A 25,618-nucleotide genomic window follows, 5' to 3' on the forward strand; every position below is an offset into this window, starting at 1 on the left:
TTTGTTAGCACTGATAAAGACCAGCTCGCAGTAATGCCTCTTCCTGGGCTATCCTGTCTCTTTCCAGAGCTGGTTCTTGTCTCTTTGCTCTCCCAGACCACGAGCATCTGAGTTATATCCACTCCTTTACTAGCTGACATCATAAAGAAATCAGAAATAGGGTTTTATTCCTGCTCATTGCATACTATGTTGATGTGTCATCTCTGATAGCTTTTCTCCGCCCGACTTAATTTGAGAATTATTCATGAATATTGCAAACTACTTAAAATTATTTTAATTATGTGTACATCCACATGCACAGAGGGCAGTAGGCCCTGCAGCTGCCAGTGGGCTCAGCAACTCTGCACCTGTAAGCTCAGTCATGGGGGGGTGGCTCCAGCCAAGCTCCTTTCCCTGCAGTTCTCACTGCACTTACAAGAACATCAAATTTTTCCAAACAGAGCGTATGAGTGAAAGAAAATATTTAAAATGGAAGGTGGTGAAGTCTGTTGTGAACTTTTATTACTTATGTATAAATTTTGTTCAATCAACCACAGTAGAAAAGAAAAAAGAAAACATACCAACAATGAAACTTTATTGTTAAAATCATCTCTGGTAATTAAATCTCCTTCGTGGCCTTTGGGAGCAGCCGCATAGTCAGGAGGACAAAGTGCAATAATTTTGTTTCAAATAGAAAATTAACTCTGTTTGCCTTGGCTGGGGCAAGACCTCTGAGTGAGGTGAGGGGGCTACAGCTTCTCTGATGCTCATCCTTGCGTAAAAGCTTTACAGAAAGAGAATCTCAACTACAACTTGTGCATATACCAAAATCATAGTCCTTGGTCCAGGAAGGATTGACCTTCAGTTCATTTTGGCCTTAGAATCATAGAACTATAGAGTCATTACGGTTGGGAAAACCACAAAGGTCATCAAGTCCAACCTCAACCCATCTTCATCATGCCCTCTGACCACATCCCTCCGTGTTACGTGTAAGGAACTTCTTCATAAAACCTGGAAGAAATACTGGGCAGCACTAGTGCAGTGCAAAATTTGTGCACCTTTTCCAAAGAGGTCATGTTTCTTTTACTGGGAAAAATAAAAGGTGTATAATTGGAAACTGAGCAGTGTTGATGCCTGAGCTACAGACGTGTATGGCAGAGTCTTATCATCTTGCCTATATGATCACATCCAGGAGCACTTGACATGCTCTGGTAGAGAGCAAAGTGATTCATCCCAGGTATTCCAATGACTGCAAGACCAGTTGATGGTCAGCAGCCACCAGCAGTGGTCTGCATAGCTGTCATGGACAAGTTACCAAAGGGCAGCAACCATCGTTTTCCATTCAATTCATTTCATTATGGTTTTCATTGTATTCATTTTTGTGAAATCAGCTCTTGTGAAAGGAATGTGTCAGGGAAGCAAATGGGGCAACCCAGGCACTTAGTGCAGGGCCACAAAGCACATCGTGTGGGGAAACCCCAAGGGCTTTTCCTGCCCCTTGTTTTGGTTCTGCCACACAGGAAGGCATAATGTCAGAAATATCAGCTAGTCAGAATCTGGCCAGATATGGCTTTTTTGTCTCCTGAGTTACTTCAAAGCAGTATCACATGGATGGAGCACTCCCAAAAGCATCAGAGCTGACAGGCTGATGGGAGTCTATCAGTTGGAACAGCTGGGCAGGGACGGCAGCAATCCTTCAGGAAAACCCAGCTTTGTGAAGTGCCTTCATGAGAAGGGGAAACCAAACACCTGAAATGTGACACAAAGAGGTTTCTCTGCAAACTCTGCCCAGACACTGGCATTGCTGTGAGCTGTGTCCTGCTGCTGTGACACAGCCCACAGGTGATGCTGGTGTTGGTGACAATGATGACAGCTTCTGTGTGGGTCCTGATTCATTCTCTCCAACAATCACTTGGATGCCAAACCATGTGCATCCCTTTCCCACTAGGAAGACATAGGGAGGGAGGCAGCTTCGCTGTTTTTACAACAAATTTTGCAGTGCACTTGAATGGAATTGGACTTGATGATCCTTTTGGGTCCCTTCCAACTTAGGATATTCTGAGTGTTGTGAGCAGGGTTCAACCAGTGCGTAAAGAAGCTTCAAACTAGCAAAAGCATCCACAAGAATGGGATGTGGAGGGCTTGGACATTATGGCAGGGCTGGCAGTATGTTGATTGCTCTATATGCATTGCTGTCTAGATCTGCTGGGGTCATCAGTGCCCTTGTCCCTGCACTTTGCCATTAGCAGACACTTTGTTCTGTCACTGAAGCAGGAATATAACCCTCAGTGAGTCTGAGAGCTTGAGGAAGACTTGCTGGGAGGCACCCATGTTAGGTATGAGGGATGTGCATGCGAGCCTGACTGCTTGGTCTTGGCATTGTTTTGGGTAAGGAAAATAAACTTGGGCCACGGCTTTAGTATTGAATCCCCAATAGATCTGCAAAGCAGTACTGCTAACCAGTAGATCTGCAAAGATAGCTGCAGCCTGAACATGCTGGTGCCTGGAGGCTACCAGCAAATATTTATGGTAGTGCTTGGACTCCAGATGTTTAGTGCCTGTTGTGCTCAGATTGATGCTAGCCATGATTTTGGCAATAGGTGATGCTGCACTTTCAGAGCAATGTAAGAGCATTTGTGAGAGGTGTGTCTTAAACTTGGTTATTGGGATGTTAAAGGGATGCAGTTAGCTGGGCACAGGCACTGTGTCTGGAGAGGATGCTCCACATCCAGCAGGCAGCTTTTAACCTGGAAATGTGTGTTTTAAAAATAAGGCAATCCCAAATGCATCCAGAAACCGAGTGGGAGTGCTCACGTAGCTTCATCTTCTCCGCTGCAGTGAAGTGTGGCATGTTACTAAGTGAAAACTTTCCTTTTTTCATCTCTCACCAAATCCACCTTTTACCCCTTTGGTGCAGGGGACACTCCTGCAAAGGGGCTGCACCTTGAGGCAGCAGCTCCCTTCCCGCCCCCAAATCCCTTTTTCTGCAATCAGAGATCTTCACCAGACATCATTTCTCATGGTTGCCAGCCTGTGCGCTCCTGGAGAAACTCATGGCAGTGGAGTAAAGGGAGAAAGGGACCTTCTGCAGCTGTGGCAAAGGGTGAACCCGGGCAAGGAAGGGACATGACCTGCGTGGCTTTTCAGAAATGCATTTCTGCAGTCGGAGAGGTGTCTCATCACTAAAAACTGAGGTTTTCGTTAGGGCTGACCACATAACCCTGGAAAATTAATGCGCTGGGGCACATGGTGCAGCAGTGTTTGCATTCATTAAGACAAATGAGCAGAGTTCAAGATAAATCCTAGGACAAATACAACCACTCCTGTCATGCAAAGAGATGTGCTTTTGGAGCATTAAGATCCTTGATATCCTAGAAGGCATCAGCAATTCCATCTGCCTGGTGGACTTGAAGAGCCCTTTTGTCCTATGCATGGCAGGGACAAATAGAGCTGCAAGGACATTCACGTGGAGGGACCCAATGAAAGGCACATGGGTAACTTTGCTTTACAAACCCCAGCCTGGTTCCTCCTGCAACCACAAGTTACAATATTGATTTTACTCTTTCTGTTAAGTCTGTTATCCAATTTTTTATTTATTTTATTTTATTTTATTTTATTTTTTGCTTTTGCACAAGAAGGCACTTCTGTAGCAGATGGGATAGGGCAATAATGCTGATTTTGATCCAAGGCAAATAATTAAATATTAACATTTGCAAAGAAATTAGATTTGAGAACTAATGTAACCGAGGTCCTCTCTAAACAAACAGAAATCCCAAAGCTTGTGGTGCTGCTGGTGTCCATCACAGCAGATCCTTTCTTCAAGGGCAAAAATCAGATAAATAGATGCTGTTCCTCATGTTCCCTTCCCAAAGTGGATGTCTGCAGTCTGCCCATGACTCAGCCTGGCAGGTCTATGTTGGAAGCAAAGACAAGCTGCATCTTTCCCTTTCACTGTTAGGCCTCCAGTTGATAAAGTTTTAATGAAATCAGGGTTTAGAAAGGAGATGGAGCTTTCATGGATCAGTAACATTTTCTATTAGACCAAATGCTGGGGGAAAAAGATATGGATCAAGGTTTTGAAGATGCAAGCCCTTCTTCAGAGCCAAAGCTGATGACTCCAAGCGAAACACATGTTGGAAACAGCTTGGTTTTATTAATCTGTTTCATAATTTGATGAGAAAATGAGTTTTGGAACCTGTACAGCAGAGGAGGCTTCATTGAGGTGCAGGATGGTCATTGGCACCATGGGAAAAACAGGAGATAGGGAATTACTGCCAGGAGGAATGGTCTGATGTCAGTAGAATGCAGTGAGTGGGCAGTATTGGTGGTAAGTGGGTGGTTGGACTGGATGATCTCGGAGGTCTTTTCCAACCTTAATGGTTCCATGATTGTATGAATTATAATTCCTGAGCCTATTTCTCTTGGAAATGGAGTGTCATAGGGATGGGAGTGCATAGGGAGCAGGCAGGGACTCTGCCCCCAGTGAGTTGGGGATGGTTGGTGAGATTGGGTGAATTTTCAGTGTTTTCCTTTGGCTCCTGGATGGGCACCAAGAGGAAAGTCCTTACAGTGTGCAGATGACCTGCTCATGGGTGAGCTGTGCATTGTCCTTACAGAAGGTGTTGTGGGACAGGACTGGACATCACAGTCCTTTTGCACGATGCACAAGGCTGCTGCTTTTCAGGCTGTGTTATGCCCTGAATCTTTGTGTATTCCCGTGTTTTTGGTGGTTTATGGTACACCTAAAAGAAACTGATGTCACTTCTGCAAGGTAGGAAACAGCCCTTTTTTAGTGAATCCACTAATTCTGTCAGAGATAGCCTTGAACCAAAACAAATTATCCAGATATTTCTACATAACTGTCACCACAGTGGAACAGGACTGTGTTTCCTTGCACTGTATCACTAAAATGATCAGTTGCTTTTTTATTTCAGTGGGTTTCTCAACACAGATAAACAACAGCTTCATGTTTGGTTTGACAGAGAGAGTGAGCTTTTCAGAAAACTGACAGTTTTCAGTGCACAGAGCCAGAAAGTTTAGCAAAGAGGTCAGGCCTGGTGACACACATCACCAAGACTTGTGGTCTTGTTTCACCCTGCTGACTGGCAGACCTACAGAGGCTGCATCTGGTTGTAAGTCATATTCCTGGGTTGCTTGTGAAGATGAACTTAAATGCAGCAGCAAAGCAGAATACTTTTGCTTGGGGAAGCATTGGAAGAGTAGCTGTTGACTGCACTGGCTTTCCATCTGCTGGCAAGGACTTTTGGGAGCAAGATTTGGATTGTGATAACCAACAAACTCATTAATAGAATGGTTTGGGTTGGAAGGAACACTGAAAGACCATTTAGGCCAACCCCCTGTGATAAAAGGCAGAGACACCACTCAGCAGATAAGGCTGCCTAGGGCTGCATCCAACCTGGCCTTGAACACTTCTAGTGATGGGGCAGCTACATTTTCTCTGGGCAGCCTGTTCCGGTATCCTACCATTATCAACATGAGAAATTTCTTCCTTATATCCATTCTAATTCTACCATCTTTCAGTTTAAAACCATTGCCTCTTTGTCCTGTAGCTATACATCCTGGTAAAAAGTCTTTCTCAGTCATTCCTACAAGCCCCCCTATACATTGAAAGACCACAATAGGGTCTCTCTGGAGCCTTGTCTTCTCCAAAATGTTCATCTTCACTTTGAGACATGGTGTTAGTTTGCTGCCCAGGCCCTGTCCAAGGTTTTGCTGAGTCCTAGAGTGCATTTAGCACAGCAACCACACCAGCAAAATTCGTTCTTTGCCAGACTGAAGAGCTGAGCTACCAGGTGACAGTTTATTTTAGCATGAGAAGAGTCCTCAAGCAGCGCTGAGCTAAATATTTCTCTAATTCATGCATAACTTAAGTACAATTAGCAGCCTGATCGTAGAGACCTAGGTCAGATGTGACGTGAGTGTGCTGGGACTGCGCCTTATGAGATCAGAGCTCAGGGCTGGGATTTGGCTGAACCGTCCGCTCCGCAAACAACAGCTCTCCAGTCCCAATCAGCACCCACTGACCCACAGGGCAGACATCACTGAGGACTGTTTCAAGGATATTAAGAAAAATCCTCTCTGAAAGAATGGTGATGCATCGGTACATGCCCAGGGAGGTGGTAGGGTTACTGTTCTGGAGGTGTTCAGGGGCCATGGAGATGTGGCACTGAGGGACGTGGTCAGTGGGTATGGTGGGATGAGTTGATGGTTGGACTTGATGGTCTTAGAGATCTTTTCCAATCTTAATGATTCTATGATTCTGTGATGCTAATTTCCGTGACTGCGCACCACAGTTCCAGTTAATGCAGATATGGATCATGGAGATGAGCAAGGCCAGGGTTGGCACAAAGTCTCTGTTAACCTCCAGCCCACTTGCCCAACTCCTTTCCATCTGCCAAGAGACTGATGGCCAGAGCTACCGTAAAAGACACCCTGAAGCATCAAAAGGCACTGCTGTGTTGTGATACAGCATGGATAAATCTGGCGATGAAGCACTTCAGACAGATGAAACCTATTAGATGCTTTATGCCCCCTGTTCCAAGGAATATATCCTCTGCACCACCCAGGTGAATACCTAGCCCAGGCACACATGAGATGAAGATGAAGGTCAGTTTTTGAAAGGGTTTTCACTGTATCGACAGCGAGCCCCAAAGAAGGCATCTTCTCCCAGATAACAGTGATAGGATGAGAGGGAATGGCCTTGGATTTGTCGGGGAGGTTCGGATTGAATATTAGGGAGAACTTCTTCTCAGGCAGAGTGGTCAGGCATTGGCACAGGCTGCTGAGGGAGCTGATGGGGTCAGGAAAAGGGTAAATGTGGCACTGAGTGGCACGGTCTGGAGTGGTCACGGGCATGGGCTGGTGGTTGGACTAGATGACCTTATTCATCTTTCCAACCTTAATGTTTCTATGCTTTTGTTGTTCTAAAAGGAAATCTTTGATATGGAGCTCATAGAGCTGCCACCAAAGTGCATTGTCCCTTCTCATCCCAAACCTGAGCTTATCCCTTATGCTCATACTCCACCTGCACACTGCTACACCTGTGCTAAACCGTGTTTCATGGCCATAAGAGCCCAGTCCCGTGGCCTCCCAAGCTTTGCTGCAGCCTGGGAGCAGGCACCTTCAAAGATGCTCATTTTTCCCCAGTTTCGAGGTGTGAGCACTCCATGCCTCCCTCCTTGCTGCAGACCTGCTGCTCTGAGTCATGCATTAAAATTACTTTCCCGAATTTTATTTTTTCTGCCGTGACAGCTGATTTGTATTTTCTCTGCTCTGTCATACTGGTAGCTGGCGAGAGCTTGCAAGTGCCAAGTGAATCGCTGGAGGGGACCTCAGAATTGATCACCTTGTTTTTGCCACAGCAAGAAAATATCACATACTCTTCAGAGCAGAGTAACTCCGCAGTTACTCCCGGCTTTAATTGAACTTCCTACCTCGCGATTCTCGGTCGAATTAATCTTGTTTCCAAACAACAGGCATTATGTGGAAGGCAAACTCTTATATAAAAAATAATTACAAAATGCAAATTAAATAAAAGGCAAATCTACATCCTAGCGCAGCTCAACAAAGAGAAACAAGTCAGAAAACACGGAAATCAATCACATCCTTTCTGCGCATCTTCTCAGCCTTGGGTTCCTGAGTGTGGATGTTTCATACGCTCTGCTCTCAAATTAGGAAGCTGAAGTGGAGGGTTCTTTTTTGCTGTCTTTTTGTCTCTGGATGAATTAAATATTCACCAGGTTTCTTCAGGGCTTTAGGCTTGTCAGGAAAGATCCATGACAACCAGGAGCCAAGGGGGAGCTTCAGAGGCTCGGATGCTCTTAGCTAATGTGCGATAATGTGAGCTGTGGGCTTTGGAGGGCAGGTGGGATAGACTTGAGAACTTCAGTTCCTACAAATGCTAGGGGAGGCTGTGAAAACAGTGGAAGCCAGGTCCCTGGGCAGCCCTGCTGGAGCAGGCTGGTGTGTATTCCTGCATTGCTGGATGTGGCGTTGGCACCGGGACTATTAATAATAACGTTGATGACTTACGGCGTTTAAATTTTTTATTTTTACTTCTCCTTAGGAAGTGCCAGTTTGACAAATTAAATCAAACTCGTACCCACACGGATGATTTTCTTCCAGACTTCTGAGAGTTTCTCACTGGGAGAAAAAAACTGCTTTGTTAATATTAAATGTCTTCCAAAGGAGAACGTCCCAGCCCTGAGGTCACAGCAACTTCTAGTTTATAAATATGAGTTAAAAGGTAGCAACAAACCTAAGGTGAATTATTAGAGATCAAAATGAAACCTCGAAGACTGTGCTGTAGTTACCAAAATGAAATGTTTTTGCTCGCTACCTTTGGCTTCTGCTTTTCCTCCTGATATTCTCTGCTCATGAAGCCTTTGCAGGCGATGTCGTTTTGGTTCAAATCACAGAAAGAAGCACTCTGCAGGATGGTAAGGTCCTGCCTGCTCTGCTCTTCTGGTTTCTGCCAGCACCAAGGCAGTGTAGTCCCCAAACTCACCATTATGTTCCCAATCAGAGAGAACTCTGTGTATGGCTGTGTATACCATACATGACATGGATGGGAGTCAGCAACGTGCTCTTGTAGGACAGATATGGAGCAGTTGGAGCTCATCATGAGGAGGGCACAAAAATGCTCCAAGAATGGAACATCTCCCTATGAGGACAGGCTGAGAGATGAGGCTGTGCAGCCTGGAGAAGGGAAGGCTCCAGGAGGAGCTGAGAGCGGCCTTGAGTATCTAAAGAGGAGCTGTAAGAAAGGGGACAGTCTTCAGCAGGATCTGTTGTGAAAGGACAAAGGGAAATGGTTTCAAACTAAAAGAGGGGAGATTTAGTTTGGGAATAAGGAGAAAGTTTTGTACAATAAGGGCGGTGGGGCACTGCACAGGTTGTCGAGAGAGGCAACGATGCCCCATCCCTGCGGGCACCCGAGGTTGGGCTGTAGGGGCTTTGAGCACTGATGGAGCTGAGGGTGTCCCTGTGCAGTGCAGGGAGTGGGACCTGATGGCCGTTAAAGGTCCCTTCCATCCCAAATGATCCCATGATTCTGCGGTTTTATACAAGACCTCTGCTTAATCTAAATCCGTGATGTAACTTTAGGATGAATGTAACAGAAGCACAAAGGAGGAACTTCCCAAATTGTACTTTTCTGAGCTGTTTTGCTGTGTGCTGTGTCTTCATCCCAGTGGTTACTGTTGATTCAGTGCCGGACTGAGGTTTCTTTCTCTCTGCTATGCACTGTGCAAGCTGTTCATTTATCTTTAGGGTAACTTTGCAGGAGGTGCTGCTGTGCATCTCTCAGACATTTTTTTCTACTTGTCTCTTCTTTGTATGCAGCAACCATCACCTCACAGAAAACCCAACCTGCTGAGCACCTGCCATAGCACAGCCCTCCCATGGTGCCTTAAAGACCATCTCCAAACCCTGCTGGACACTGTAGCCAAAGATTTGCTTATACTCTCTTCTTTCCCTACAGAGCACAACTATATGATATCATGTATTACATTGTTATATTAGTTTTGTGATATTATCAAACATTGGCACAAATGGCACAAAAGTTTGTTTGGTATCCATCACCTGCAGCATCAAGGATGCCTCCAGGATCCCATTGTAGCTTTGTCTCCCTAGCAAAGCTCTTATGAATTCTCAGTGTCCTTCACACATTTCAGGAGCATGTCTCACTTCCTAATCCATTTCTGGCATCCTTGAAACATTTCTAACTGCTAAGTAAAAAATGGGTTCCTTTTGGCTAAAGGAGACATTGGGCTGCAGGGCTACTCAGCTGATCCATTGACCTCCCTGGGGTTTCTGCTTTCTTCTCTCATTCAGCAGCAGTGATGCTGAAGCAGCAGTGCATGAGACGTGGGGAGAAGAGCAGTGGGTTGAATTCAGGCTATTTAATGAAGCAGGCAGGACAGGTTGTTTTTGTTAGATGGTGTCTTTCCCTCGCACTGGTACAGAACAAGTAAGTCCTACCCCATCCAGCTGATGGATGTCGTGAACTAATTGCAGTCTGGGGGTAGGCTGGAGGTGCTCACTCCCAAATAGGGTTCCATGGCTTTAGTCCTAATTAAAACTTATCGGTTTTCTCCTCCAGAGGCTCTCATAGACCTCACGTCGGAGGTCAACACGCTGCAATCCATTTACTTATGCACTTTGATTGGGATCAGACTGGGAGACGGTTAGCAAGGCCAGGGAGCTGTAAACCTGGGCAAAAGAAATCGTTAGAACCTGCTAATTTGTACTTCATTCTGAAAACGTTTCCTAATTAAAAAAGAAAAAAGGAAGAAAACCACTTCTTCGTGTTTTAGTTAAACTGTTTAAAGTTAATTGAATGGGTCCAGGATTAATATTCATAGTGCATTTTCTGCAGAGGTGTTACTGTGATTTATCCTATCAGGAGGCCAATTCCTCTTAGCCCAGTTTAATAACCATTATATCTCAGCTGTGAAGCGAGATCAGTGCAGTCACTGACCCGCTCCCCTGCTTAAAACACTGCTCTAGAGAGGTGATGTCTGTGCCTAGCAGGGGAGGGCACCCAGCTAGCTGAGTGTTGGGATGTAGCAGAGGGAGCTGTGGCTCCATGCTCATTCTCCTCCAGCCAGGACAATACGAGAGGATTTCTTTGCAGACCACCTGTCAGGAGCATCTCCCATCACCTGACAGTATCTTCGTGGGGTCGTTTCAGAAACATGGTGGGTGAACCAACTCATGCAGGAATCCCAGATCATGCAGCCAGAGGGTTTAAGGAATATTCCAGACCTACACTGGGTACAGCAGGGGCATGGCAGGCAAAGCTAATGCCATCTCTACAGATTACTGGGGAGGGACCAGGGGAGGAAACATGGCGAGTACCAAGCATGCCTTGCACCCAGCCCTGCTCTGCAGGCTTGCCCTAGCAAGCACTTAGGTGTGAGCTGGGATAACACGAAATTTTGGGCTCAGTGAGGCAAATCAGCTCATCAGATGTGCCATTTTGTGGAGTAACTCTGAGACCCAAAGTGGCATGTGGCAGAGCGGGCACCTGAGCCATTGAGAACAGCTACAGTGAGATTTGGGAGTGTGCAGGGAGCAGGACAGCACATGGGGAAAGCAGAAAATGGAAGAGTTTTTTTGAATGCTCTCTGAATATCTCCCAGCACTAAGGGTGAGGAAGTAATAAGTAGAAGTAACAGTAGAAGAGAAGTCTCCACCTCCCCACTGAGAGCAGGACAGGGTGCAGGAATCTCTGGCTCCATACAGGCAGGGACTGTGCAGCTCTGCAGGAATTCTGCCTTGCAAATCATTTCCAGTGTTGTCTGCTGCCTTGTTCTAGTGGTTCAGGGGTGAGTGCTGTGTATATTGGTGCACCATCTGGTACCAGCAGCTCTGAACTCTTAGCAGGCAGCAAACAGCAGGATGGGGTGAGGTACCCATCTCCATCCCCATCACCATCCCCTCCATCCACATCCTCCTCACGTGGAGCTGAGGCACAACCAGGAGCCAGTTAAGGTTTTGACAGCTTGGCATTTTCCCATGAGGGAAAATATCATTCCATTGTAAAATGGAATGTGCTCAGTTCAGTGCTGAACTTAATGAAAAAAAATGGCCTGCATGGTGGGGATGGAGATGGGTGGGAAGCAGATGGATGAAGATGGGGATGGAGATGATGGGGATGAGGATAGGGGTAGGGATGGAGGTGGTGGGGATGGGGTTGAGGTGAGGATGGGGAAGGAGATGGTGGAGATTGATGGATTGATATGATGGGGATGGAGATGCAGATGGATGGAAATGAGGAGGAGAATGGAGATGCAGACGGAAATAGATGATTGGGATGGGGATGGAGGTTCAGCCTTGTGGTTCACACCAGGCACCTCACCTGCAGCAAGCCTCTGTGGCCTCCTCAAGGCAAGTGGTTTCTTGCTTCTGGGCTGCGCAGACACAACTGCTCTTTAGCATGGTCCTGTTCTACCTGGGACGCAACAGCCAAGCTGATAAAAAAGCACACTGTGGCCCGTACACCAAACATCTTGTAACCTGCAGGACGTGGTGCCTCTCACAGAGCTGCAAACATCCCAGCCACACTCCTCTGTGTCCCTGCACAGCTCAGAGGGGGACTGAGGGGGGGACACACAGGAGGTATTCACAGACCAGATTGGTTTGGAATGCTGCATCATTTTGTAGCACAAACTTAAGCCAGGTGCTTGGGGTTAAGGATGCTGTGAATACGCTCTTAAATCTGATTTTAATTTGTAAATATATGTGCAATTCCCTGCTGACAAAGCTGCTGGGAAGAATGGAGTAATCGCCCATTAGCAGTAGCCATTGCAGTAATGAGCCTGTTACTATGGAAATGAGCTTGTTAGCCATTCCCTCTCCCCAGTCAGCAAGATGCTCAGGTGCAGCATCAGGGAAGCTGGTTATTCCTGAAAGCAAGTGGTACCCAAGGTGATAGTGACCCTAACCCCAAGGTAGGGCTGGAGGATCTGTTGAAAGCACCCAGGTGCTGGGATGGATGCAGGGCAAGGTGGCCTGGGGCTCATCCTGCTGCCAGAGTGCCAGCTCAAGCAGGGGCAGGGATTTGACTGCCAAACTGCTCTCTATCATCTTTGAAAGGTCTTGGACAATAGTCAACATCACTATAGTCTTCAAAAAGGGCAAGAAGGAGGAGCCACCCTCAACTGGATGTGCGTATGAAGAGCAAAATCACAGAATCATAGAATCACAGATTCATCAATCAAAATACATCCTTTGCTTTCATTGCTGCTGCTGCTGCTGCAGGACTCCCACCCCTTCTTCTGTGGGTGTGTGGGCCAGCAGCGGGGTGGGTAGAGGAAATTAGGGTTGTTCTTAAGGTAGCAGTGACTTGAGGAGACAGGAAATGGTATTTCTGCTTTAACATGAGATGCGTGTTGCAAGTTTGGAAATGGTTCTGTCCTCTGTCCTGGGGGATCACGAGAGACACTGCAACATTTGGGTGGGCAAGTGTTCATCCTTAAGTAGCACATTCTCTTTGTTAGAAAAATAGATACAATATATTGTAGGAAACTTACAGCAGAAGTTGTTGGTCCAAGAGGAAACCCCCAGAGCAGTGGTTTATGAGCTCAAAGCCTGTCTGGCTGAAGGAACAGCTGCACGATGTGCTGCAAGCACTCACATGCTGTGTGCATTCAGAACCAATAATATCAGAGATATTTCTGCTGCTTACAGTGCCTTAAGTCCACCAGAAACTGCAGTGGACAACTCCTGGTGCCAAACATACAAACCAGTGTAGCGTTCAGGGTTCTCACTGCATCACTTGGCTCATTGAGTGTCGTTAGGAACAGTTTGTTTCTGTATCATTGCTTCCAGTGTGTTCCGAGAGCACCATCTTAGAAGAAACATCATTGATTTCTCCTAATTATAAATCCTATAGAAAGTTTTAAGCTTGCAGCAGTCACAGTTCTTCTCAGCAAAGCCAATAAAAGTTACGAGTTGCTCCCTGGTTACTGTCATTACAACAATAAGAAGCCAGAGTAATTGAAAAGTGAATCAGGGAAGCTGCCAGATTGGAGAGCAATGATAATAGAAGAAATTACTTGGGAGTCCAAACACAATGCAAAGTGATGTCTCTGGCTGCACTGAGCTCATGCCCAGTGTGAACGAACTCCTGTGCTGATAGGTATCTAATGGAGGAAACACCTCCTGCATGCAAGTTCTGGAGCACAGAGCAAAGCAGGAGCAATGAAATATTGTGCCAGCAGGTCAGGCACTCAGGGCAGGAGCCAACAAGGGTTGCTGTCAGTGACCCCCATCTGAGATCATAGAATCGTTAAGGTTAGAAAAGACCTCTTAGATCCCCAAGTCCAACCCCAGCCCACCCTCACCATGCCCATGTCCCTCAGTGCCATAAATCCAAGGTTCTGGAACACCTGCAGGGATGGTGACCCCACCACCCTCCTGGGCAGCTGTGCCACTGCATCACTGATCTTTTGGAGAAGTTTTTCCCAGTACATTTCCTCTTCCTAGAAGACAAGGTGGCAGTGGAACAATTAATAATTTCTCCCTCTATCAGCATCAAGCTTAAAAGTAAGAACTGGAGACACAGCAACAGATGCATATCTGTCAAGAGAAGGATTATTTCCCACTAGACAGATTAACTGGTACAGGAGGGCCTCAAAGCCCACAAGTCATTAATGTTTCCACATTGTTAAGATAAGCAGATGCCCATGATTGTGTTTGTAATTTAGGTAGCCTGAAGCAAGGCAACAGGTAAACACCGCAGTAAGCTATAACATCATATTGGTAGTGATAATACCATAAAGGGAGACCTGAAAAACCCCCTAGGGGGAAGAGAAAAGGAGTGGCATATCTCTACACTGGGGATGGTGTATCTGTTTTGCTCTCCATGTGGCCAAGATGCACCACGTACAGGAGATCCCTTGTACTCAACTGCCCTGCCCATGAGAAGTCTTAGAGCACTTCCAGCAAGTCTAAAGAAGGCTCACACATGCCTGCAGAAGTCCTGTAAAAAGGACACAAAGAAACATGAGCTCACAGAGATGCTGCTCTGGGCCTTGAGCTCTCCCAGGCGGACATCCATCCAGATTGGTGACAACTTCTAGAAGACAATTCTCCAGAGAGGGATAGAAATAAATCCATAAACTACAGCAAGAAGTTTGTATTGACTTCAGAAAAGTCCAGCATGGGTTGAACAGCCCCATCCCTGAAGGTGCCCCAGTCCATGGATAGACCCTGGGCAGCCTGAGCTGCTGGGGGCACCCAGCTCACAGCAGGGGTTGGAACTGGATAGGCTTTGAGGTTCTTTTCAACCCAGCCATTCTATGACTCTGTGATTACATTCTGTAGTGATAGGACAAGATAACCCCAATGCAGACAGGCTGCTCCTGCTGATAGGAAGGGACAGCTAGGGGAAGTTATGGCTTTCAGCATAAGGTGGACTCGGGAATACACCAGGGCTGAAGTGCAGGTTTGAGCTGTCACAAGAGGAAAACCTTGCAGGAGAAAAGGACTGGATGGTACATGAGAAAGCATTGCTTTCCCCACAGGTACACATCCACAGCACTGCTGTGCAGTTAGCACTGCAGGAACCAACCGGGAGGGCTGCAAACCCCAGGCAGCCCGATGGCACTCTGCAAACCTTTGCTAATGACAGCTCCTGACACTGCTGTCAGACAACTGCACTTATCAGCCCCGATTTCCACACCATTACTTGCCAGGAGAGATGCTTTCCCTAATCACGGTTGAGAAGTATGCAGCTGTACATTTTACTTGCTCTTTTATCATTAAAGAAAGCAGAGTATGAGGGGTGAGATTTCCTCGTGCACAGCAAAGCAAGCAGGAAATTTATGAGTGAATATGGGGGGATTGGCAGTTCAGCTGTAAACTGCAGCAAGGGGCTGCTGGTGATTGCAGTGTTCTCACTATTTATAGCTGAATGTTGAGTCCCTGAGGAGCAAGGAGAGCAGCAAAACGACCAAACCCACCAAACAGGGGTTGCAGTGAACTCAGTTGAGGCAAAAAATGGGAACTTTGCCTGCCGTGCCCCAACTGTCCACTTTTCTGCAGACTTTCTGGACCAGGTTTTAAATCATTGCATGAAATAAATAAATAGAATGGTAGGAATCAGTGTTTCTAAATGAGTAAATATATACGCATGCATGCAACTCTGCCTGTGAACACACAGAAATACATAAATGTATCAGGGTTTGGGTTTAATCCCAGTGCACATATTTCTCTCAGATGATCACTTTGAGGACTAATGATTTTGCTTCTGTGCAGTGAGGTGGGCAGCAGTGGTCAAGGAAGATGACCTTAGATAACGCACTGAGCAGCTCAGAGCTGATAAGATTTGTCCTGTCCTTAAAGCCCAGGAGGAAAGGAGGGGGGACTAATGATGTACCATGTCCTGATGCCTGCTGTGCAATCTGATCACACACTGTCGCCATGCTCTCAATTGCAGAATTGGGCACAGGTTTGCATTACCCTTCCTCCAGAGTAGAGTTAAGCTAGTGAGCATGCCCTCTCTTGTGTGCCATTAGCAGATATCAGTACCATGGACCTTACATGTGTGCAAAGATCCTCTGCTGCAAAGTGCTTTACATACTCTGCAGGAAAAATCTGGCTTTCAAGCATTTATTTGGCATGTACAGGAGCAACATTTCTATGAGAGAAATGTTCTCTGCTTGTGCTGTTCACACTGGAGTTGTGAGGAGCACCAGGGCAGAGAGAAAATCATGGCTCATGGCAGGGCATGAGGTGGGGGTCAAGCTCTGCTCGCAGGAAACAGTGATAGGACAAGGAGTGATGTGCATTAGTTGCACCAGGGGAGGTTCAGCTTGGATATTAGGAAACATTTCTTCTCCAAAAGAATGGTGCTGCAGTGGCATAGCTGCTCAGGGAGTGATGGGGTCACCGTCCCTGGAGATGTTCAAGAAAAGTGGAGGTGTGGCACTGAGAGACGTGGTTATGGGCATGGTGGGATGGGGTTGGGGTTGAACGTGGTGATCATAGAGATCTTTTCAAACTTTATGCTACTGTAATGCTATGATAAGAGTGATGGGAATTTCTAAGGGATTTAGCTCTGCTGGGATGGCCAGGGCTGATGGTGGACTGCTCTGTCTCTACAGCTCTACTAGCAATAAGTAAGCAGGCAAGAGCTCTAGCAACATCCATTTGAAATACTCACACTACTAGTGCCCAGTGAACCCGAAAGAGCAAAATTTGCAAAATTACATTGAGGTGTTGAAATGAGGTTGGAAAAAAACCCACAAGTGAGGAACGGGGATGTGCCCACGTGCCTGCTTTCATCCCAGTACCGTGCTGCTCCTGCTGCCCTGCCTAACACAGTCCTCTCCCTGCAGTTTGACATGCAGAGGATAACGCTAGAAGAGCTGAAGCACATCCTGTACCATGCCTTCCGGGACCACCTAACGATGAAGGACATCGAGAACATCATTATCAACGAGGAGGAGAGTTTAAATGAAAACTCCGGCAATTGCCAAACAGAGTTTGAAGGTGAGGATGTTTTGTACAGTTGTTCCCTTCCCGTTTCCTTTGTAAAACTCAGTCTGATGCTGGATGCACCACAGGCAGGGATGCAGAGTTAGCGTGGAGCAAAACCTTTTGTTTCCCTGTAGTTCCTTGGACTGTGTTCAACTCAACTTTGTCATTAGATGGCTTGCATGGCTGCAAGGCGGCAGTTGGGCTGAGCTTCACTTTGGAGCAATCAGGAAAGTGAGACCCATGGCTCAGCTCTAGTGCCTTATAGGAAATGAAAAGGAGTATTTGTGTCAAACGTAGTCAACTTTGTCTTTTATTGCCCAGTGTAAGAACATAGCAGACAATTTCACCTACAAAGCTCAAGCCTGTATTTATTCGCAGTGCAGAAATCTATTGATTCCTGGCAAATCAGTGAGCTGCTGGTCAGCAGTGGAGCAGCACCACTGGATGAGCTCCAGGTTGAGAAATGGGAAAGGAAATGTTTTGCATTGCAGCTCTTGCTCAGTGCAGCACCCCCTCAGCAATGCCCCAAGACTGCTATGTAAGTGATCAGCAATAGAGATGGGATGCAGCCCGAAGTTTTACAGTGTATTTTTATGCACTTTGAATGGAGTTAACACTGCTAAGAACATTTACTAAGATGGAAAATTTACTTAAGGAAACCACTTTAAGCCGCCGTAGGAGAAGGATTTTCTTTGCCAGAGGAACTCAAGGTGCTCCGAAGCATTGCTGGCTGGAACAACCAAATAGACAAATCATTTCAAGTACAGAAAAGTCCAGGGACATACCTATGGAGGAACTCAGGGTTTGAGCGCATCACCTGCTGCTTTCCCACACCTGGTGCCTCTGAAGGGGCATCAGGCAGAGGTGCTGAAGCATCTTACAATAAAGCAAAGTGCAAAACTTAGCCTGGCTAATTAATGGGATTCAAACACTGTATCCAGCACACTCATCCTCTGCTAAATACTGCAGAAAAGATGCAGAAGATTATGGCTGAATTTTAAGAAGCCTGCAGGAGGGAGGCAAGCAGCAACAGTCTTCAAATCAAGCCAAGCAAGCAGCAGGGAAGAAGGGATGCTTATATTGGAGCTGTTGGTCCGTGCTGAGCTGGTGGAGCTGCACCCCAGCTGCCATTGCTGCATCGGCACTGGGGTGAACCAATCCCAGACACAAAACCGTGGGTCTGTAAACTTCAGTGCTCAGCATCTCATTTTGGAAGTCCCAGCTTCCAAAAGTACAGCGAGAACAGCTTTTCTCGTGGGATGTTGGCATGGCTGGTGCTAGGCAGAACCTAGAAGCAAAACAGACCCTTTTTTAGATGTTGTTGGAACTACACACGCGCGCACAAACCCACCAGAGAATTAAAGATCAGCTCGGCACTGTCAACCAAGACACTAAGTTGTGCTGCAGGTCCCAGAGGAAGAGGATGGTTCTGGTCTGCAGCAGCTCTGACAGGAGCATTTCTCCCAGGGAAGGCAGGCTGAGAGCAAGAGATGTCCTGCAGCCCTTGGCTGTGGACATGCCATTACCTGAAGGATCTCCTTGTGCTGAAAGAGACCAAAGCGTTCCCATTTCCCACACGCTGAGCTCCCTGCAGGGCTCAGAATGACAGAGCCTCTGCTGGCACTCAGGGAGAGCTGTTGGACAGCGTCTCAGCCTGGCTTTAAGTGTCTCCATGTAGGTTAGTTGCTCTTTGCCCATTTGTCAATTAGCAGAGTGAAAGAGATGCTTTTGAGTACAACCCCTCTAATTTATTTGAAGCACTGCGTTGGAATGAGGTGAAGAGCACTGTAAAAAGCAACTGCTTCTTTTAACTGTTAAGGTAGCCTAAAGAGACTTAACTTCGAGATTTACATCTATATTTAATGTACATTTCATCCACCCCATTAAAGTTGCTTTAATTATGGGCAGGAATGAAGCCAAGATGAGCCCTGGTGGTTACTGAGGCTGGGGAGGACAGGTCCTTCAGTTCCTTGCTGCAACAGGAGCTCTGCACCCTGCACCCTCCACACCATCACCACTGGGTGTGTTGTTGCCACCAAAACAGAGCCCTGAGACCCTTCTCCATTCTGCACTCCTGGGACCTGCTCAGCTCAGCTCTCCCTGGCTGATAAATTGATAGAGCATAGAAATGTCTGAAGAGCCCCACCAATCTGAAAGCACTGAAGCCAGTCAGGTGGCAACCAGCACTGCACAGGTACTTTTGCCATCAGCAGAAATGCACATTTCTGTCTTTCTCCTAACCTGGCCATTTTGGCTTCTTGTCATAATAAGGCTTTCAAAACTAAGATTTATAATATTCATTGTAGATCAACACAGATAATGTGCACTATTTATCTCTCTCATACTCACATGCAGCCACACACACTTTAAATGAAGTATAAAGCTCATATTATGGTCAGAGACAAGTCTAGGATTTTGTTCAGCTTGCTCTGAACATGAGAGTCGTTTGCAAGATGTCAGCTCTAAGCTCGCATTACAACTTGTCCTCTTACACATTTCCAGGGAGCTTTGTTAGCCTTCTACTTGATGAGGAGGAAGGCAGTGAAAATGCCCAGCTCCCCATACCAGCCCTGACAATGAAGAACACAACCAGAAGGGAGGTGCATTTATATTTTCAGCTCTTCTCACTATTTATGTTAATGCTTAGGGCAGGAGAACAAGGCTGAGAGCCAAGAAGACTGCATGCTTTAATGGGAAGAGATACAAGGAAAGGACAACTGTTTGGAGTGACATTGCACTAACAAAAATTGGTAGCACAAAAATTGTCTATCTGGCAGTTCTCTTCATCAAAATGCTCGTGACATTGAGCTCATGGCAAATGGGTGCTGGATGGTTACAGTGACGTGGCCTGAGTGCCTTTTTCTGCAGGCTCTCAGCGCTCTCCCTTGAGCATCCCAAGACCACTGTGGGCATCGTGACCAGTCTGGCAGTCAAAGCCAATAATCCAATACGCTCCAAAACGGGCTGGACATGTTGAGCCTATATCTTCTGGAGAATTGCAGCCATGGCAGTGTGTATCTACCACCCCTTGACAAAGTCTTGCCAACCAGCATGTTGGGAAGATGAAGGACGAGCCTCAGTGTGCTTCTTTAGATTTCCTTTATGTTGGGAATTGCTAGGAGTTGCTTTACCTGCTAGGAACATGCTTGTACATCCCAGGAGGAGGCTGTGGCTCTGACCATGTTCAAGGAACCAGCTGAATTCCAAGCTTCTGCAGTAAAAATTCCTATTGGCAAGAGTTTGGACATTAGGAAAAAGTTCTCTGAAAGAGTGGTCAGGCACTGACACAGGCTGCCCAGGGATGTGGTGGAGTCACTGCCCCTGGAGGTGTTGCAGAACCATGGAGATGTGGCACTGGGGGATGTGGGTCAGTGGGCAACATTGGTGGTAGATGGATGGTTGAACTAGATGATCTTAGAGGTCTTTTCCAATCTTAATGGTTCTATGATTCTGTGAAAATGCAGTGCAGATCAAGTCTCCAGGCCTGTGACAATGCCCACTCTGGAAGCCAGTAGGAAAAAGAATGGATGCCATGTTCAAAGAGGAGGTGAATTTGGAGAAATGAGGTAATTGAGGGAAAAATTCATAAGTTGCAGGGAGGGCAAAAAGGTTTTCATATTTAAGAAGATGATTCACAGACTGATCCCAGGGCTGCACGTGACTGTGTTCACAATGAAGAAAGTCAGCAACTTCAGCTTCTTAGTTGGTGAAAAACAGTACCAATGACTTACCTGGATCCTTCTGCCTTAAATCACTATTTTTACTTGTCAGTAGACTGAAAAAATGGTTTGCTTCAGAAACATTTCCGCAAGAATCACTGCGCATGCTTTACTTTTTTCCTTTGGGAGGAGAGATGCCACCAAAGAAAGTCTTGGCCAGTCTTCAGCTGCTCTCCTATCCATTGTAGTAGGCAACAGAGCCCAGCGCAGATCACAGTGGCTTATGTCACTGTTCTGCCTGGCTGGGAGAGTTTTCTAAAGTGCAGAAATAACAAAAATTAAAAAGGAATAACCAAGGCTGTTATTTAACAAGATTCTCAGAGCGCTGGGGCATCATGCACCATACTACCATGTTGATCCTGCGTGTAATATAAAAGCAAACAGGGGTAGAGCTGTGCAAGCAGAAAGCTGTAATTTAGGAGTGGTGCTGAGCAGGGTGTAGCAAGTCTTGGTACTGCCCATACTGGCAGGGCATCACCTGCATGAGGATTCTCTGCCTTTCTGAATTTACCTTTCAGAAACTCCAGAGCCTTTTCAGACACTGATTTTTGTGGTGCCCCAATATTGTGCTGGTATTCTCAGTCAGAGGACTGATCATGTCCTGTACGTAAAGGAAGAGAAGGGATAACAAGATTTCTGTTTTCTCAGATCACGAACTGTATCCTGCTGCTGATCTTAAAAACATAACTAAATAAAATATGTCAAATGCTAAAAATCCTAGCTCTGACTGTATTTTAACTGCTGCAAATTACCCTCACCTCCTTTGACAACTGTTCTGCAAGCATTCGTTTGAAAAGGTTCTTAATAAGTCTGATTTTGCTTAGGCACTGAAAACCTAAAAACAGTTTAAAAAAAGACTAATGTACTATGTATACTCACGGGAGTGATCACAGTGAGTTTTTTAAGTGTTGTTGGGAGCACATCTTGAATTTCTACTCACTCCCAGTTGACCTATAAGCGGAAAAACCTAAGGGGATTTGCAGAAGACCAGTATTTCTGATAAAATGAATGCATAGAGAACTTCATAAAGAGCTTAGAAAGAACTGAAGATCAAACTGAAAGAACAGATCAAACTGAAGCACTTTAATTTTCAGGCATCTGGAGGGTTTTAAAGCCACTGTGTGTGAGAAGGGGCTTCCTGCAGTATGAAAGGGTGGTCTGGTAGGAAAACTGTTTTGGAAGTAGTCATAGAGTCATAGAATCATAGAATGGCCTGGGTTGAAAAGGACCTCAATGATCATCTAGTTTCAACCCCTCTGCTATGTGCAGGGTCATCAACCACCAGACCAGGCTGCCCAAAGCCAGATGAAAGTAAGGTTCATTGTTTGGAAATGTCCCCAAAGTACTCACCCTCTAATGGTCTCCACTGGTCTTCAAGGAGAGACTTGTCCAGCACGGGGAGTGTTCCCTTCCCAGGGTAGGTACAAGGTGTGGGCAGGGCTGTGTGCACGTAGAGGCAAAGGAGAATTTCTGAGCTCAGCAGACCCCAGCAGAGAGCAAAGATGTTTTTTCGTCCAAGTAGCTCAACCTTCCCTTGTCTTTCTGCAGTGCACGCCCAGAAGCAGAACAGACAGACCTGCGTCCGGAAGAGCCTTATCTGCGCATTTGCCATGGCCTTTATTATAAGCGTGATGCTGATTGCGGCCAACCAGATCCTGCGGAGCGGCATGGAGTAGCCTCTCACCATGACACTGTGACCCAAACTGACCATGCATGCGCATGCCACCGGGTGAGCTTCCCCCGAACCGACTCTCACACGGCAAAGAGACAGAGGCGGGCAGATAACGCACCATTCGACAAGGAGCCTGGGGCCAGCAGCGTAACGTGTCTTGTGAATCAACCACATCCTTTTGGCAGGGACATAAAAGGGCTGTCTTAACGCTTTAAAGGTTTTGTTTCCTAATGCAATAAAAAATAAAAAATAAACGTACGGAAGTCCCGAATTATTGCTTCAGAACAGCAATGGTAACTTGGAAGACGCTTTCATCCAGCAGTCTGCTTTGCAGTTGTAAGGAGGCACAGCCTTGTGACTCGCTGCAGCGGGGCTGTCTTTTAACCTAGGGGCCGACTGACTGTGCCGCATAGCTCCCCGGCAGGCCCACCTTCCCAGGAAGTTGATCGTAGCATTGCCACAAGCAAGTCCTGTTCGTTTTGTTTCACGTACTTTGGCTTCACGTTGTTTTTCCCTTATGACCATGCCTTTGAGTTTACGGCATTAGAGGGGAGCTAGAGCATCTTTGTACAGTATTTTCAGAGTAAAGAAGAGGAGAATTTGCCAGCATCATACAGAATTTCTATTTTTGCTTCACAAACGTCGCCTTCGACACAAGACTGTGGGGTAGCAGGAGTCTGTTTGCCATTTTTTCCCACCGAGAATCAGGGCTTAAGAACCACCACCCACTTCCCCACATGGGCATTCCTGAGATTCGTGCAGTCTTCCAGCCAACTCTGCAACCACCAGCGCCAGTTGAAAATCCCTCTGTTTGGTGCCATTCAACATTTCCTTTCCAGTAGTTTTGCCCTTCTGCTACAGCAGTCTTCAATAACCTTATTGAGACCAAAACCACTGAGAAAGCTCTGAGCTTTTCTCCCTGCTCCTCGACTGCCCAATTTTTACTTAATTCATTGTTGCAATTGCAGTGAAACCTCTGCATCCAACACCTACTCATGGGAGAGATTGCATTTTCACCTCTATGGTGAGGTGGGATTTGACCAGCAAGTCACTCCATCCCTCACGGTCCCACCGTCATCACCACTGCATATCCCATGGACAGGCTGAAAGAAGGTGATCAGAAAATCAGGCTGCTGCAAGAAAAGAAGGAATCAAACTCGAGCATACCACCATATGTTTCGTAGTGTGTCAGACTATCAGATCCCACAAGTGTTAGTTATTTTTCCTGGAAGAGATTTTAATGAGCAGCAAGGAGAGGATGGAATGATGCAGACCAGAGGCACAACGTGTCCCATGGAGCCAGGATTACATCTGAAAGCATTTCTGCTTTTAAACCCAACACAAATCCTTGCATTTACCTTCAGATGAACTGTACACCCGTGTATTACTCCAGGAGGGATCTGGTTCCCTTGCCCTGATGGGTGATGGCTGCGTTTGGTGCACAGGGAGCATTGGTGCGGGGTTGGAACGGCGGTGGTTTCTGCTACCAGCTGGATGAGCTCCAGAAACACGATGGAACAGCAAGATCTCACTCCTGTGAATGTAGAGGACTGTTTCCTGTGTCTTGAGAAGGGGCAGGATGGCTCCCAAAGGGAATGTGGACCATGAGCTTCACTTGTCCTACAGGGTGGCCATCGTCTCAAGCCTGGATCCATCCCAAAGACTCATTTCTGCTCTTTGTTCTTGCTTACGAGTTCATTTAACCTGTATTTTTCTAGTAACCTGATGTGAAAATGTACTTCTCATTGTTCTGTCTCCCACCACCCCTTAGATCTCATGTATCTGTTTAGGATTTTGCCTTTAGGTGTGTGTTACTATTTATCACCTTCGCAACGCTGCTGTTTTCCTGGTGCCCCCCTCCATCTCCAAAGATGACAGCTGTCATTTCCAAGGCAGCTGAGTCGTTTTTCTGCCTTTCACAAACACACATTTCTGTATTTCTGTTCTGCTGTGACTAATAGAGGTCAGCTACAAAATACTGTGCAGAAATTGTTACATCTCACAGAAGATGGAGGGATTTGTGTTTGCTGTAGGGCAAGACCAGATTTCAAACCAACAGCAGAAAATGATAGGCAAGCTCTGAGCATAGGATTCACACTGATGGGGAACTCAGGGTTGCTCCCAAAGCTCACTATGTTGGACATTGCAGAAAAGGAGCTTGGAGGTCCTTTTGAGGTGACTGTCATCCATGTTTTCTGGTCTCAGGGGCATATTAAAGGTAGGAACAAGAAAAAAAAAGTCCAAACATTACCACTGAGTGGTACTTACTACCTTTTTTTTCTTTTTTTGGTTGGGTTTTTTTGTTTGTTTTCCCCTGGGACAGTGCTGGAGTGAATGTGGGAAGCAGAGCAGATGGAGCTGCAGCTGAGGTGGGCACCAACCCACCACCCCACTCAACTCAGCAGCTCTAAAGTAGTGCCTCTTCGCATAGCACAGAAAGACAAGTAAAACACGTAGACCAGGCATTTCTACACATTCTTCTCACTCATCCGACAGCTAACACCAGGCAGACTCCAATTATAACAGCACCTTACAGACAAGATAATCTTTTCCATTCCTTCAAGATTTCTGGAAGGCTCTGTAATTTCTACAAGCATGTTTCATAAAAACTTTTGTAAATACAGTCATTATTCAGCACAGTTCTTCACCTTGAACATCCATTTGTAAAACCAAACCTATAATTAATATATTGGTAAAAGCCATAGCCTGGGGTCAGTAGAGTTCATTGCAAAACTCCCCACTGATTTTACTGGGTACGGGATTTGGGGATTTTTAGTTTTACTTTTTTTCTGTGGGGAACCCAATGTATCCACTATGAATGAGTGCCATGTCTTTGCAGAGGTCTCCTTTTCCTTCCTAGACCAGACTTTCTTCATCTAAAGCATCCTGAAGCTATTCCTTCTTTCATTAGTCAGGCTCATCAAGTAGCTAGTGGCAGTGTAGGATGGATCAGGCCACACCATTTCAACCCTTCCTCTCCCAACCAACTTCGGGTGACACTTTCCCATCCTTCCTAGCCAGCACACTGAACCTTTGTCTCCTACCTATCTCCCTGGTTCCATTTATGTAACATCCATTTATCTTTTTTTCTTTTTCCTCCTTCATAAGAGGGGGGAAAAAAGGACTTTTTATTGCTTTTACAGACAGTAGGTAAAAATAGAGCGATAAAATTTTGATTGGAACCTGATGGCAAAGGTTTAGGAGGAAGAAAGTAAAAGAATAAAGAAATAAAAATAAA

General features: G+C 46.1%; 1 protein-coding gene across 1 annotated transcript; it reads left to right on the top strand.

Annotated features, from left to right (window-relative positions):
• Positions 1-16,822: 16,822 nt before the first annotated feature.
• Positions 16,823-24,607, top strand: LOC100550714 (calcium-binding protein 8). The gene is made up of 2 exons (XM_010721920.2): positions 16,823-17,001; positions 22,257-24,607. Exons 1-2 carry the CDS (start codon positions 16,854-16,856, stop codon positions 22,382-22,384), a joined length of 276 nt encoding a protein of 91 aa, XP_010720222.2. The 5' UTR covers positions 16,823-16,853; the 3' UTR covers positions 22,385-24,607.
• Positions 24,608-25,618: the final 1,011 nt, after the last annotated feature.

This window comes from Meleagris gallopavo, chromosome 21 (genome assembly GCF_000146605.3).
Source record: "Meleagris gallopavo isolate NT-WF06-2002-E0010 breed Aviagen turkey brand Nicholas breeding stock chromosome 21, Turkey_5.1, whole genome shotgun sequence".
Classification (NCBI taxonomy): Eukaryota; Metazoa; Chordata; class Aves; order Galliformes; family Phasianidae; genus Meleagris; species Meleagris gallopavo.

Bases quoted from the DNA above. Each gene is read 5' to 3' on its own strand.
- LOC100550714 (XM_010721920.2), top strand. From the start codon at position 16,854: ATGCAGAGGATAACGCTAGAAGAGCTGAAGCACATCCTGTACCATGCC. The intron at 17,002-22,256 runs GTGAGGATGTTT...GTCTTTCTGCAG, and splicing joins TTGCCAAACAGAGTTTGAAG to TGCACGCCCAGAAGCAGAAC.